Raw genomic sequence first — 13,573 nt, forward strand, 5'->3', positions numbered from 1 at the left:
CGTGGGATTACTGTGCTTGATTGGCTTGCAAACTCGCCTGACCTGAACACCATAGAGAATCTATGGGGCGTTGCCAAGAGAAAGATGAGAGACATGAGACCAAACAATGCAGAAGAGCTGAAGGCCGCTATTGACGCATCCTGGTCTTCCATAAGACTTCAGCAGTGCCACAGGCTGATAGCTTCCATGCCACGCCGCATTGAGGCAGTAATTGCCGCAAAAGGGGCCCAAACCAAGTACTGTGTACATATGCATGCTTATACTTTTCAGAGGTCCGATATTGTTCTATGTACAATCCTTGTTTTATTGATTGCATGTAATATTCTAATTTTCTGAGATTGTGGATTTGGGGTTTTCATGAGCTACAGCTAATCATCACAATTATTACAAATCACGGCTTGAACTATCTTGCTTTGCATGTAATGAGTCTATCTCATATATTAGCTTCACCTTTTAAGTTGCATACTGAAATAAAAGAACTTTTGCACGATACTCTAATTTTTCGAGTTTCACCTGTACAGGAATTTTTTCAGCTTAATAATAATGATTCTGTGTCTGAAACTAATCTCTGGTGCGTGCATAAAGCCTTTGCAAGAGGTAATACAACTTACTTCTATGGGGAAAAAAAAGAAGAACCTAACTTACTTTATTTAATCTTTGTTAGAAAACAATGTAGAAATGAACTAAGGGATGCATTAATAACAAATTATGACAAATACTTTAAAAGATTAAAGGTTAATTTCTATTCACAAGGCAATAGAGCCGGCAAACTGTTGGCCTCACAAATAAGTAATCAACAGTCCAAAACTAAACTTTCTAAATTAGTACATCATAGTTCAGAAAAAATGGATACATTGCAACCTTCATTAGGAACTATATCTAACTTTCTTGACAAGGTGAAACTAGCTACCATAGATTCTACTACACTAAATAATTGAAACAAACTCATGAACTCACTCACTATAAGGTCTACACAGGCAGCCTGGAAAATTCCTATAAAGAAAAGAAAACTAAATCTATTGGTAACCTAAATTAAATGACCGATCCCTTTGAGAACTTATACACATTCTAACCCTAATGCTTCTATAAAAAAATGGATTCTAAATGGCTATAACTTTTATACCCCTTTACCAATTGCCAGTGATACTGTGGAAAAAGACAAACTATCTAGATTAGCATCCCTTCTATTGTAGGGGGTGGGCTCCCCAGGATACAGTGAAGTCACAAACGAGGAAAGCAACCCCAACACCAGCTTTTGCCACAACAGAATTTTACTTAGATGTGGCAAATAAACACAACCACAAATGCTGGGAGCATACAATAAATTTACATACACCCAGCCCAAAGGCTGAGACTCTTGTGCTGCACAGCACGGCGCCTTCTGATGATGAAGGTAGAAAGAGTAGTAATTTACCTACTGGCGGGCAAAACTAAGCTGCCACACCTTACCCGTTATTACCCTAAAAGAGCAGGAATCAGTGTATGGGTGTATGCTATGGGCTAGCCTGCGGTGCAGCACAACAGCTTACAATCTTACACAAATCTACAGTATTCCCTCTCCCATAACTGGTCCTGTAGCACGTGCCTGAGTATTCCTTCTGAGCAAAACGCCAGTCTGGCTTGAGTTTGTAGGATTTTATCAGCTCTCCAATGTGAAATGTCACTTTAAGTTATGGAGTCCTTCCAATGATCAGTAACAACACTTGTGGCCTGACACAAACAGAGACCCTAACTAACTAACTATATGCCTGGACTCAGTCTCAAGGCGCCAACACTGAAATGAGGTGCGTGCACGATCTTACCGACCTGGGTCTGCTTTGTATCTGCTGGTGACTCTGAACAGAACAAATGTCTCACCAACAAGCATGCGGTCTCGCCGTTATGTTGCTTAGTTCCTCTGCTCTCATCAGCATTCCTGGCAGCAATCTCATCAGCTTCCTGGCAGCAATCTAATCAGCTTCACTTAGCTGCAGCTCTGGTTATGGATGGATGCTCTCACACCTGGATGTCATCAGATTCTCAGCTCACACGGCCCCCCTCATTCACCATTCTCCAGAACATGGCTGCTCTCTCTTCTCTGTGTGAAAACTCCACCTGTTCATGACTATAGAAATCTCTATGCAGTCTGAGGCTGTGTTAGAAAAACAGTGACATCTTGTGGCTAAACTGCAGAATGTCAGTCAAAACATTTAATTTACTCCACACAAGCAGTATTCAAACAAAGAGAGCTGTTTCCCTATCTCACACTATCACCCTACTTGAATAAAATGGTAACTAATATAATCTGGAATTTCTTAACCTCATATAATAAACCAAAAATTAAGGGCATAACTTTCTTTTACAAAGTAATGAATGATTTTTTTGTTAAAAGACAAATGCCAACCCATTACAAATGAGAAGCTGGATTAATCAAGACTTTCTTGAAAAAGCGATAATTATTAACAATAAAGCCTCATCAATAAAGCCTCAATGTACACCAGTGCTTGCAGTTCCAGTGCACGTTCCAGTTGCAGAAAAAAATGTAGAACATGCTGCATTTTTCCTTCACAGAACTGGTACAATGCATCAAAATCGCACTGGATGCACCAAAAAATGCAATGGAATGCACATATCTCTATTTAGATTTGAAGAAAACGAGAAGGTAAAAATGAACCGGAATCTAAAACGCATCAAAAACGCACCGGAATGCATCAAAAACATGCATGCGAAAATGCATCTAGAACGCAACTGGACTGCGTTTCTATAGTGTCAACCAGCCCTAATTCATTGGGATATATCACAAAAAATACTATATAGATGGTATTTAATGCCATACAGACTGTTCCCATCGTCTTCCCCACTCTGTTGGAGATATAATGATCAGATAGTAAATTTACTACATATTTTTTTGGTATTGTAAAAATATATGTAGTTTTTGGAACTCATTTTCAAATTTTCTGGCATCTCTTACAGGTTGTCTACTATCTCTAACACCAGCAATGGAACTCCTACATTTAGGATTACTGTAGATTCATATCCTGCACAATTTAGAACAGTGGTTGATCATGTACTGTTTGCGGCCAGACTCACTTTGACAAATAAATGGAAATCTTCTGATGCTTCAAATATTTTACTAGTTATCTACAGACTAAATGTTCAAGACCAATACGAACTTATTTATGCTAGCTTTTAAAAATGATAAGCTTTCTAAATTTATACATCAATGGCAAATATGGTTTATACACCCCAAAGCAGGTAGCCATTTAAGTGAGCTTACTAAAAAAAGAATGTTTTGTAAGATATTTTCCTGTTATTAATCTTCCTCAACCATTGGGAAATACTGATAAACACAGCATTTTACTTCTTGATTGTTAACATGATAACGTGTTGTAAACTGAACGATTATTATATGCGGTTAATCTTGGATCTTTGTAAAGAACTTATTATATGCTATTTCTTTTATGTTTATTGGAAGTATTTAAATGTAATAAAATTATTGGGGAAAAAAAGTGCAAAACTTAAAAGTGTAAAATACCCCAAACTTTTTTTTTAGTTTTGGATAGAATGGCAAAAGGTTAAAAGGTTAGAACCCCTTCAGGTTTCTCCTCACTTTATGTTCTGGGTACAACATTTTCCCACACAAGGAAGTGAAGGAAAATCTGCAACCAGGAAACAGACAACAGTAAAAATCTGACAGAGGTTTTAGCATTGAAAAACCCTTTATTTCCTTATTTTTCTTGTGTATTTTACTGTTATAAGTTAAGACACATTAAATACCAGAAAAATATATCCAAAACCCTGAATTACATAATCTCTTCACATTTTTCAAGGTGATACTTTTACATCTTTTCACCTATGCCATTTGGGTGACTGTATCTTGCCCAGCAGCCTACCAAAAGGCCACAAATAACCATCAAAGTTAAGCCCCATGCAATTTAGGTTTGAAATAAAACTTTGGGCAATTTTAAGTACACGAATTTTGATTAAATGGAAGTTCAGCAGATTTACTCAACACTACTAGTTTTACTTTTGTAAACATTATTTATCAGAAATGCTTCACATCACAGACAAGGCAGATTTCTGTAATTGCTAATAAATAGTGTTTATTTTCAAAATATCCCTTTCCATGTTTTGTAGGCTCTTGTATCTTTCTTGGAACAGCTTGAAGATGAAGATGTACGAATAAGAGTTGCAGGCTGCGCAGCACTAGGATGTTTAAAGGTAAGCAGTAACAACCAGGGGCGGACTGACCATTTGAAAACTCGAGCACTGTCCGAGGGCCCGGGGTCAGTAGGGGGACCCATGAGATGCCCCTGGTACCTTTTTCATAGGCTTTTTTGAGTTTGTGCAAGGACACAGGGGCCTCATGTTCCCCTATTGCCCGGGGGCCCCATGAGTTCTCAGTCCGCCCCTGGTAACAACTGATGATATAGAATGGCACAGTATGATAACAGAGATAGGATCATTTTTAAAATAGAACTGTGTGGTTAAAAAAAACAAACTTACATACTCACTAAACAGAAATATATATATATATATATATATATATATATATACACACACATATACAGTTGCAAAAAAAAGTATGTGAACCCCTTGGGATTACGTGGAGTTTTGTATGAATTGGGCATAAAATGTGCTCTGAACGTCATCTAAGTCACAACAATAGAAGAACACAGTCTGCTGAAAATAATACTACACAAACATTAGATGTTGCCATGGTTTAATTGCACATAACATGTAAACATTAACAGTGCAGGGAGGAAAAAGTATGTGAACCTTTGGACTTAATAACTGGTTGACCCGCCTTTGGCAGCAATAACCTCAACCAAACGTTTCCTGTAGTTGCAGATCAGACTTGCACAACGATCTGGAGTAATTTTGGACCACTCCTCTTCACAAAACTGTTTCAGTGTAGCAATATTCTTGGGATGTCTGGTGTGAATCGCTCTCTTAAGGTCATGCCACAGCATTTCAATCAGGTTGAGGTCAGGACTCTGACTGGGCCACTCCAGAAGGCGTATTCTGTGCTGTTGCAGCCATTGTTTTGTTGAATTACTTGTATGCTTTGGGTCATTGTCCTGTTGCATCACCCATCCTCTGCGGAGCTTCAGTTGGCGGACAGATGGTCGTACGTTTTCCTGCAAAATGTCTTGATAAACTCTGGAATTCATTTTCCCATCAATGACAACAATCCGTCCAGGCCCTGAGGCAGCAAAGCAGCCCCAAACCATGATGCTCCCTCCGCCATGTTTTACAGTGGGGATGAGGTTTTGATGTTGGTGTGCTGTGCCTTTTTTTCTCCACACATAGGCCCTGATTCACTATTGGGCGTGGGCGCATATTTATGGGCTTAAGCCCAATTTTCATGGGCGTCCGTCATTTTTTTACCCTGCAACCTAATTCACTATTGAGCAGAGCCCATAAGCAGATGCCCAATCTAATTCACAAACAGACACACGCCCGAAATCAGACTCACAAAACAGACTTGCTAAGAAGCAAGTCTAAAACCATGAAAAATCACTGCAGAGACATGTTCACTTAGAAATTTGCTTTGCCAAATATCAGGACTTCACTTTAAACAATATCTGCTATTTCCAAAAAAATTAAAAATGTGTTAAAAATCGTTTTTTTCAAGGAAATCGACACAGTAAAAATCTAGAAGCCCGTGCAGTGTCTTTGGCAGATACAACTGAGCATGTGCAGAACACATTTTAGACTTCTGCCATGGGCGTTTGCTTTTTAGCCACTGACTAATAGTGAATCGGATTGTGGATTCCTCTGAGAGCCAGCACTCGCTCGCGACTATTGTGTTTAATAAACAGCACTCGGCATATCTTCATGTAATCTAACTAGATTTCCTTAGTTCTAGTGATTATATTTTTGTTTCTTATCCTTTATAATTATTTCTGTAATGATTTTACTTATTTCAAAGGTCTAGATAATATTTATTTTGACAGCTGAATGTAAAAATAAAGGTCCACATTAAAAAAAAAAAAAAAAAAAACAGCGTGGGTCCCCCCTCTCATCCATACCAAGCCCTTCAGGTCTGGTATGGATATTAAGGGGGAACTCCACGCTGAAATTTAAAAAAAAAAACAGCGTGGGTCCCCCTCAATATCCATACCAGACCCTTATCCGAGCATGCAGCCCGGCAGGTCAGGAAAGGGGGGGGACGAGCGAGCGCCCCCCCCCCTCCTGAACAATACCAGGCCACATGCCCTCAACATGGGGGGGTGCTTTGAGGCAGGGGGGCTCCCCCCCCCCCAAAGCACCTTGTCCCCATGTTGATGAGGACAAGGGCCTCTTCCCCACAACCCTGGCCGGTGGTTGTGGGGGTCTGCGGGCGGGGGGCTTATCAGAATCTGGAAGCCCCCTTTAACAAGGGGGCCCCCAGATCCCGGCCCCCCCCCTACGTGAACGAGTCTGCGGTAGATGCTCCCGCAGACTCCTTCACAAAAAAAAAAAGTGTGGTGTAAAAAAAACACAGTACAGGGTCTTTGACAAGTCCTTTATTAAAACAATGTCCCCCGAAGTAGATCCAACGTCAATCACGGCGGCGGCGGCAGGGACCCGAAAAAAGAAAAAAAGCCTTGTGAAGAAGAGGCTAGCTGACAGTTCTTATATAGGTATGGGGCGGGGCCAGCCGGGCACATCATCCCCGCCCCTTACCTATTTGAGAAATGTCACCCTGTCTCTCCGCTGAGGCTAACTAGCTGAATGCAGGAGACAGTCTGACATTTCTTATATATAGGTATGGGGCGGGGCCAGCCGGGAACAGCAAGCATGTGACATGGGGCGGGTCACTCGGATGATGTCCCCGGCTGGCCCCGCCCCATAGCTATATAAGAAATGTCAGACTGTCTCCTGCATTCAGCTGGTTAGCCTCAGTGGAGAGACAGGGTGACATTTCTCAAATAGGTAAGGGGCGGGGATGATGTGCCCGGCTGGCCCCGCCCCATACCTATATAAGAACTGTCAGCTAGCCTCTTCTTCACAAGGCTGGGAGCCTCCGACGGGAGCGGAACCTTTTTTTTTTTTCTTTTTTCGGGTCCCTGCCGCCGCCGCCGTGATTGACGTTGGATCTACTTCGGGGGACATTGTTTTAATAAAGGACTTGTCAAAGACCCTGTACTGTGTTTTTTTTACACCACACTTAGTTTTTTTGTGAAGGAGTCTGCGGGACCATGTACCGCAGACTCGTTCACGTAGGGGGGGGGGCCGGGATCTGGGGGCCCCCTTGTTAAAGGGGGCTTCCAGATTCTGATAAGCCCCCCGCCCGCAGACCCCCACAACCACCGGCCAGGGTTGTGGGGAAGAGGCCCTTGTCCTCATCAACATGGGGACAAGGTGCTTTGGGGGGGGAGCCCCCCCTGCCTCAAAGCACCCCCCCATGTTGAGGGCATGTGGCCTGGTATGGTTCAGGAGGGGGGGGGGGCGCTCGCTCGTCCCCCCCCTTTCCTGACCTGCCGGGCTGCATGCTCGGATAAGGGTCTGGTATGGATATTGAGGGGGACCCACGCTGTTTTTTTTTTAAATTTCAGCGTGGAGTTCCCCCTTAATACCCATACCAGACCTGAAGGGCTTGGTATGGATGAGAGGGGGGACCCACGCTGTTTTTTTTATTATTTATTTAATTCACGGAAATAATTTAAAATTCAGCTGTCAGTGGGAAACCCCGATGACAGCTGAAACATTCCTTCTGTCCCTGCAGAGAGCTCCGCTATTATATTTGACATTAAAAAGTATAGAGACTGCAACATTGTATCCATTTGTATCCATTCCGGATATAGATGTTTTTATTCGGATACAAATAGATACAATGTTGCAACCTTTATACTTTTTAATGTCAAATATAATAGCGCAGCTCTCTGCAGGGACAGAAGTAATTACTTCGCTATTATATTTGCAGGCCGTAGATGGGGCGAAAATCGAACAATTTTTTTGCCATTGGTGGTAACGTCGGCCCATTGAACAACCGATTTTTTTTTTTTTAAAACGGTCAGTTTTCGCCCCATCTAAGGCCTGCATTTTTCTTTTTCTTATTCTTTTTTTTTATTCTTTTTCTTGCAGGTCATGGCTCATGTGCAGATTATTTATCTGTTAAAAGATCAGCCAATTTGCCGATCATTGCAGCTAAAATCGGCCGATCTGCAAAATCGGCCAATTTTTATCCAAATTTACCAATTAAAAAAAGTTGCAAAATCCCCAAAAATGGCTGACCAATTAACCCACTAACGGGCTGAAAATCAGCCGATTTTTTTTGCGGACGATTTTAGACCCATCTAAAGCAGGCCATAGATGGGTCTAAAATCGGCCGATTTTTCTGCCGAAAAGAAAATCAAACGATTTTCGGGCCGTTACTGGGTTAATTGGTCAGCTGTTTTTCGGGATTTTGGCACATTTTTTTTATCAGTAAATTTGGAACAAAAAATTTTCAACTTTACTGGTAAACAAAATATGCTAAAATCCCAAAAAATGGCTGACCAATTATCCCAATAACGGAAGAGGCCCTTGTCCCCATTAACATGGGGACAAGGTGCTTTGGGGGGGAGCCCCCCTTCCCCAAAGCACCCCCCCATGTTGAGGGCAGGTGGCCTGGTATAGTTCAGGAGGGGGGGCGCTCGCTCGCCCCCCCCCTTTCCTGACCTTCCGGGCTGCATGCTCGGATAAGGGTCTGGTATGGATTTTGGGGGGATCCCCAAGCTGTTTTTTTTATTTCAGCGTGGAGTTCCCCCTTAATATCCATACCAGATCCGAAGGGCTTGGTATGGATGGGAGGGGGGACCCCACGCTTTTTTTTTTTTTTTTTACATTCAGCTGTCAGTGGGGAACCCCGCTGACAGTTGAAACATTAACACATGGCTGTCGCTCCTACAATCCCGCATGAGTTATGTTATCAACTCATGCAGCATTTTAGTAGCGAAAACCAATGCAGAGCTCATGTTTCAGCTGTCGGCGGAGTTCCCCACTGACAGTTGATGTAAAAGTATTGCAGGGAATTATAAACAATTTGTAGAAAACCCGGCGTGGGGTCCCCCCTCCCATCCATACTAAGCCCTTCGGGTCTCGTATGGATGTTAAGGGGTAACTCCACGCTGAAATTAAATAAAAAACAGCATGGGGTACCCCCCAAAATCCATAACAGATACTTATCTGAGCATGCAGCCCAGCAGGTCAGGAAAGGGGGGGGGGACAAGCGAGCGCCTCCCCCCCTCCTGAACCATACCAGGCCACATGCCCATACCAAATTATTCAAACATTTGTAAACAGACCAATTAACTGAAATGGTTTGGCATTTGTACCCCAAATATGACGTTCCCTGAGGCATTGGTAAACCGAGGTACGCCTGTATTAGTATTGCAATCCTTTGTATTGGGATACATAGAACCATCATACATGTGAATTGGCAACATAGCACAACATTTGTGTCACATTGGAGATATCTGGTAGTTACACTGAACTTGCCCAGGGACCTAAGATTGATTCACAGCACAGAAATACAGGCTGGGTTAGCAATGTAGCTCTGTGGATTAGTGGTTAGCACTACTGCCTCACAACTCTAGGGTTGTCGGTTTGAATCCCAACCACGGCAAGTGAAGTAGTATGATCTCCGTGTGTGGCTGTCTTCAAATAGATGTTCTGGCAACATCTTTGCTTTCTGTCTAAGTGATCCCTAAAATGTGAATTAGAATGAGGCCTTGTCTGTTGAAACACCTTCAAAGCTGTACCTCATGTGAATGTCATACAATGGGGTAAGATAAGAGCCTGGAGCACTAATAGATTTGATAATGATGGTTTACACTCAACCCACTTTTGTGAAGGATTTGGCAAGCAAAGAGCTGACAGAGAGAGAGAAGAGCGAGCCAGTGAGATGAAGAAGAGTGAGCGAGAAAAACATACTGAAGAGTGATAAAGAGAGACATACAGAAGAGTGAGCGAGAGAGAAGAGCGAGCCAGTGAGACAAAGAAGAGTGAGCGAGAGAGAAAAGACTTGGTTGGTGAATCCACACATCAAACTTGTCACAAATACTGGTATGGATTTTTCCACCAAATGCAAAGCAGACCGCACGCCTTCAAAGATTTATTTCCTTTGTTAATTCTCCTGCTTCGTTCACACTATATGCAAATGAAAATTACTGTTTAAGTTGCCAATTTTACTGTGTTTTCTAGAGAATTACTAACTAGTTGTGTTTTCAATTGTGTGTAGCATTGCGATTTCTATTTGAGTCTAGATGTTAAATTGCTAATAAATGGCCAAAATCTTCAAATACCTTTGAACTCTCACTGCAACAAATGGCGTACGTTAATACACTCACATTCACATTCATTATATCCAATATCAGGTACCATGTCAATTCACAAATCGCACCTGAAATTGCACACCCTGGATGCGACTTGTCATGCGATTGGCATGGCCAGCAACTTCCCCTTTGCATGGCAAATTGCACACAATGTTACTGGGGGCTAACACCACTGTCACATCTAATCCGATGCGGCAATTGCCCAACTTACAGTGAAGTTGCACGAGTTCACAATCCAATTGGATGTGAACAGAGCCTACAGTGGCCAATAGGGTGCGACTTGGTCTACGATTTGCAAGTCGCCTGTAATGCCAATTGCATGGCAATCGCAAACAATGTTACTGGGGGCTACCCGGTCACATTAAAGCAGATTTCTAAGTGATGTTATTGACACCACAGTCACATCATGTGACTTGCATAGAAGTTGCATGATTTCAAAGTTAGGGTACATGGTGATTTCAAGTGCAATTTGCAAGACAATCGACATCGATCTCTCAGCAAATTGCATGAAAAGTAGTGTATTCATTACTCTATTATTACTTGCGGCTCCAACCAAGTTTGAACCACAACAATATGAACGCTCCAATAGCGTGCACATTGAGTGGGACTTGGCATGTGATTTGCACAACATGCAAGTTGTAAATCGTCTGCAAAGTCGCACCCTATTGTCTGCTATTAGAGTGACCACATGGGTGCGTTTCAAACACTGATTTCTATAGTAGTACATGTACTACTTTAGTGGCAATTTGCATAGAGATCTGTGTCAGATGTCTTGAAAATTGCATTAAAACGGTCAACTTTACTGTAAGTCGCAGGATTTGTAAATCAGCTTTGCCCAGAGTGTAATGTTTGGTGATGTTTGATTTCTGGAGTGTTTTGCCAATTGATGGGAAATTCACCATACTAGTCAAATCGATTTGTCATTTTCAGTATTGCATACAAGATGTGGTCATGTGACTGTCTTAACTCATGCGAGAATCTGGAGGGAATTGTGACCATAGTAGCAATAACGGTTCCAATTGGGGTTCCCTTTCACATCCCTGCTCAATGTTCTGTGGTATGCTGCACACGTACATTTCACTGTATATATCTTTCTGATTTGTGGGGCCTGTATACCAAGGGTTAATGCAGGTAGGAAGCGGATTCATCAGGTGAAAACACTTTCACTGACCAAACTAAGGTCAGTGGTGGGTGTGGCTTCATTGGGTGTGGGGCCTTGTTTGGCGCGCTCCAAATACAACCTAGCTTATATAAAGATGTGCAGTAGGGAGTGATTTGGCCTGTTACTAGGCCGGGTGGTTTGTGACTAAGTCCTTGCTTGTAGTGGTTTGGGGGAAGAAGAGATTTTGTGCTGAATTGCCCCAGACACCACTCAGGCTGTGTTTGGAAGTGGGCTGGAAATGTTTGCATATTTTTGGCCTTGTAAAGTGTTTGTGTGTTATTGCACAATGATTGTGTTTTTTCTCTTTGCATTGAAAGCCTCACACATGTCAATCGTTTTGTTTAAAATCTGCTCTTGTTTTAATTTTGTTTGCTTATTTAGACTCCAATGCATTTTTCTGACAAACCTGCTGACAAATGTATGTGTAGGGGATTTGTAGAGGTGGGAGGGGATTTGTAGAGGTGGGAGGGGATTTGTAGAGGTGGGAGGGGATTTGTAGAGGTGGGAGGGTTTTTTTTCACATGCTTTGTTTTCTTGATATTTTGATCTGAAGACTTTTTTTTTTTTTGAATGGATCTTTATACTATGTGATTGTGTAAGTAAATCCTATGTGCATGAAAATGTTACTTGATTCATCTTCCCCTTTGTTTCCTGCTATAACCTGAGCACGCACCGTTCACTAGAAGTATCTTTAGATTGTAAGCTCTTATGACCAGGAGTGTTTTATTTTTGCCACATCAATCCTATTTTTGTGACTCACCAAGATATTGACTGTACCTACTTGTTCCTGCTGACCAAATAAATGACGATATATTTGATCAATAAATATTTGACCGATGTTTTTGTGTTTATTTTATGTTCAATATATGAACAACCTTAATAGTTACTTTGTATACTTATATAATCTGCTCAAATGTAGCTTGTAAGAGCGTGAATATGCAAGTGGGTGCAAACTGACTTTTTCAAAACCAAAAAAAAAAAACCCACTTGCACCACAATATTGTTATGTACTAATGAATGTCACATTCACTGTGCAGCCAGCTACAGGTTTTCTACAATTCGATTTACAGTAATAAAATAGTCCACACTTTGTTGATTTTTGGCCTTTGGCAACAAATATTAGCCAAGGTTAAAAAAAACAAATCAATAAGAAACACACATTTGCGAAAGCTATCATAGCCGCACATAAAAATGCGCGATTGCAAACAAATAAGCACCAAACAGGTGTCCGCATGGCGCATGAACGGCTATCCTGGAAGTCCGTCATCACGTGCGCACGCACCCGGAAGTGGTTGTGGGGAGTGTAAGTGGATGACAAGTGGTTGGAGGTTTTGTGTTGGTTGAAAATTTTGATAACCTTATTGGCATTTGGACATGGCGAGAGCACAGTTCTCAACTGAGGAGATGATCCTTATACAGTTGTGTCCAAAATTATTCAACCCCCACTGAAATTGAGTGTTTTGGCCAGTTTGACATTGCTTTTGATCATTCAGTCATCTTGCTTACATTTACATTAAAGAGGCACTTGTAGGTCAGACAAATATAACATAACAGTTATAATGAAATAACCACAAATGTCTTTTCTGTGCTCACAGCATTATCAGTTTTATTCAACCCCCAAGTGACATTCAATCTTAGTACTTAGTACAGCATCCTTTTACAGTTATAACAGCTTTTAAACGTGAAGCATAGCTTGACACAAGTGTCTTGCAGCGATCTACGGGTATCTTCGCCCATTCTTCATGGGCAAAGGCCTCCAGTTCAGTCACATTCTTAGGCTTGCGCACTGCAACTGCTTTCTTTAAGTCCCACCAGAGGTTCTCAATCGGATTTAAGTCTGGTGACTGCGATGGCCACTCCAAAATGTTCCAGCCTTTCCTCTGCAACCATGCTCTAGTGGACTTGGAGGTATGCTTGGGATCATTGTCCTGTTGAAAGGTCCAACGTCTCCCAAGCCTCAGGTGTGTGACGGACTGCATCACGTTTCCATCCAATATCTCCTGGTACTGAAGAGAATTCATGGTACCTTGCACACGCTGAAGCTTCCCTGTACCTGCAGAAGCAAAACAGCCCCAAAGCATGATTGACCCTCCACCATGCTTCACAGTAGGCAAGGTGTTCTTTTCAT

General features: G+C 41.9%; 1 protein-coding gene across 4 annotated transcripts in view; it reads left to right on the top strand.

The window, feature by feature from the left end:
• The window catches only part of LOC149457274 (rho family-interacting cell polarization regulator 1-like), a 423,950-nt gene that overhangs the window by 176,250 nt on the left and 234,127 nt on the right, over nucleotides 1-13,573 (top strand). For all 4 annotated transcript variants that reach the window (XM_089683950.1, XM_089683951.1, XM_089683953.1 and 1 more), the window contains exon 2: nucleotides 4,117-4,200. Coding sequence is in view for 2 of the 4 variants with exons in the window: in XM_089683953.1 (XP_089540079.1) it covers nucleotides 4,117-4,200 (84 nt within the window). In the remaining 2 variants the exon portion in view is untranslated. The remainder of the gene's footprint in view (nucleotides 1-4,116; nucleotides 4,201-13,573) is intronic.

This window comes from Staurois parvus, unplaced genomic scaffold (genome assembly GCF_062004578.1).
Source record: "Staurois parvus isolate SC_StPar_1 unplaced genomic scaffold, SC_StPar_1.0 ptg000329l, whole genome shotgun sequence".
In the NCBI taxonomy this organism is placed as follows: Eukaryota; Metazoa; Chordata; class Amphibia; order Anura; family Ranidae; genus Staurois; species Staurois parvus.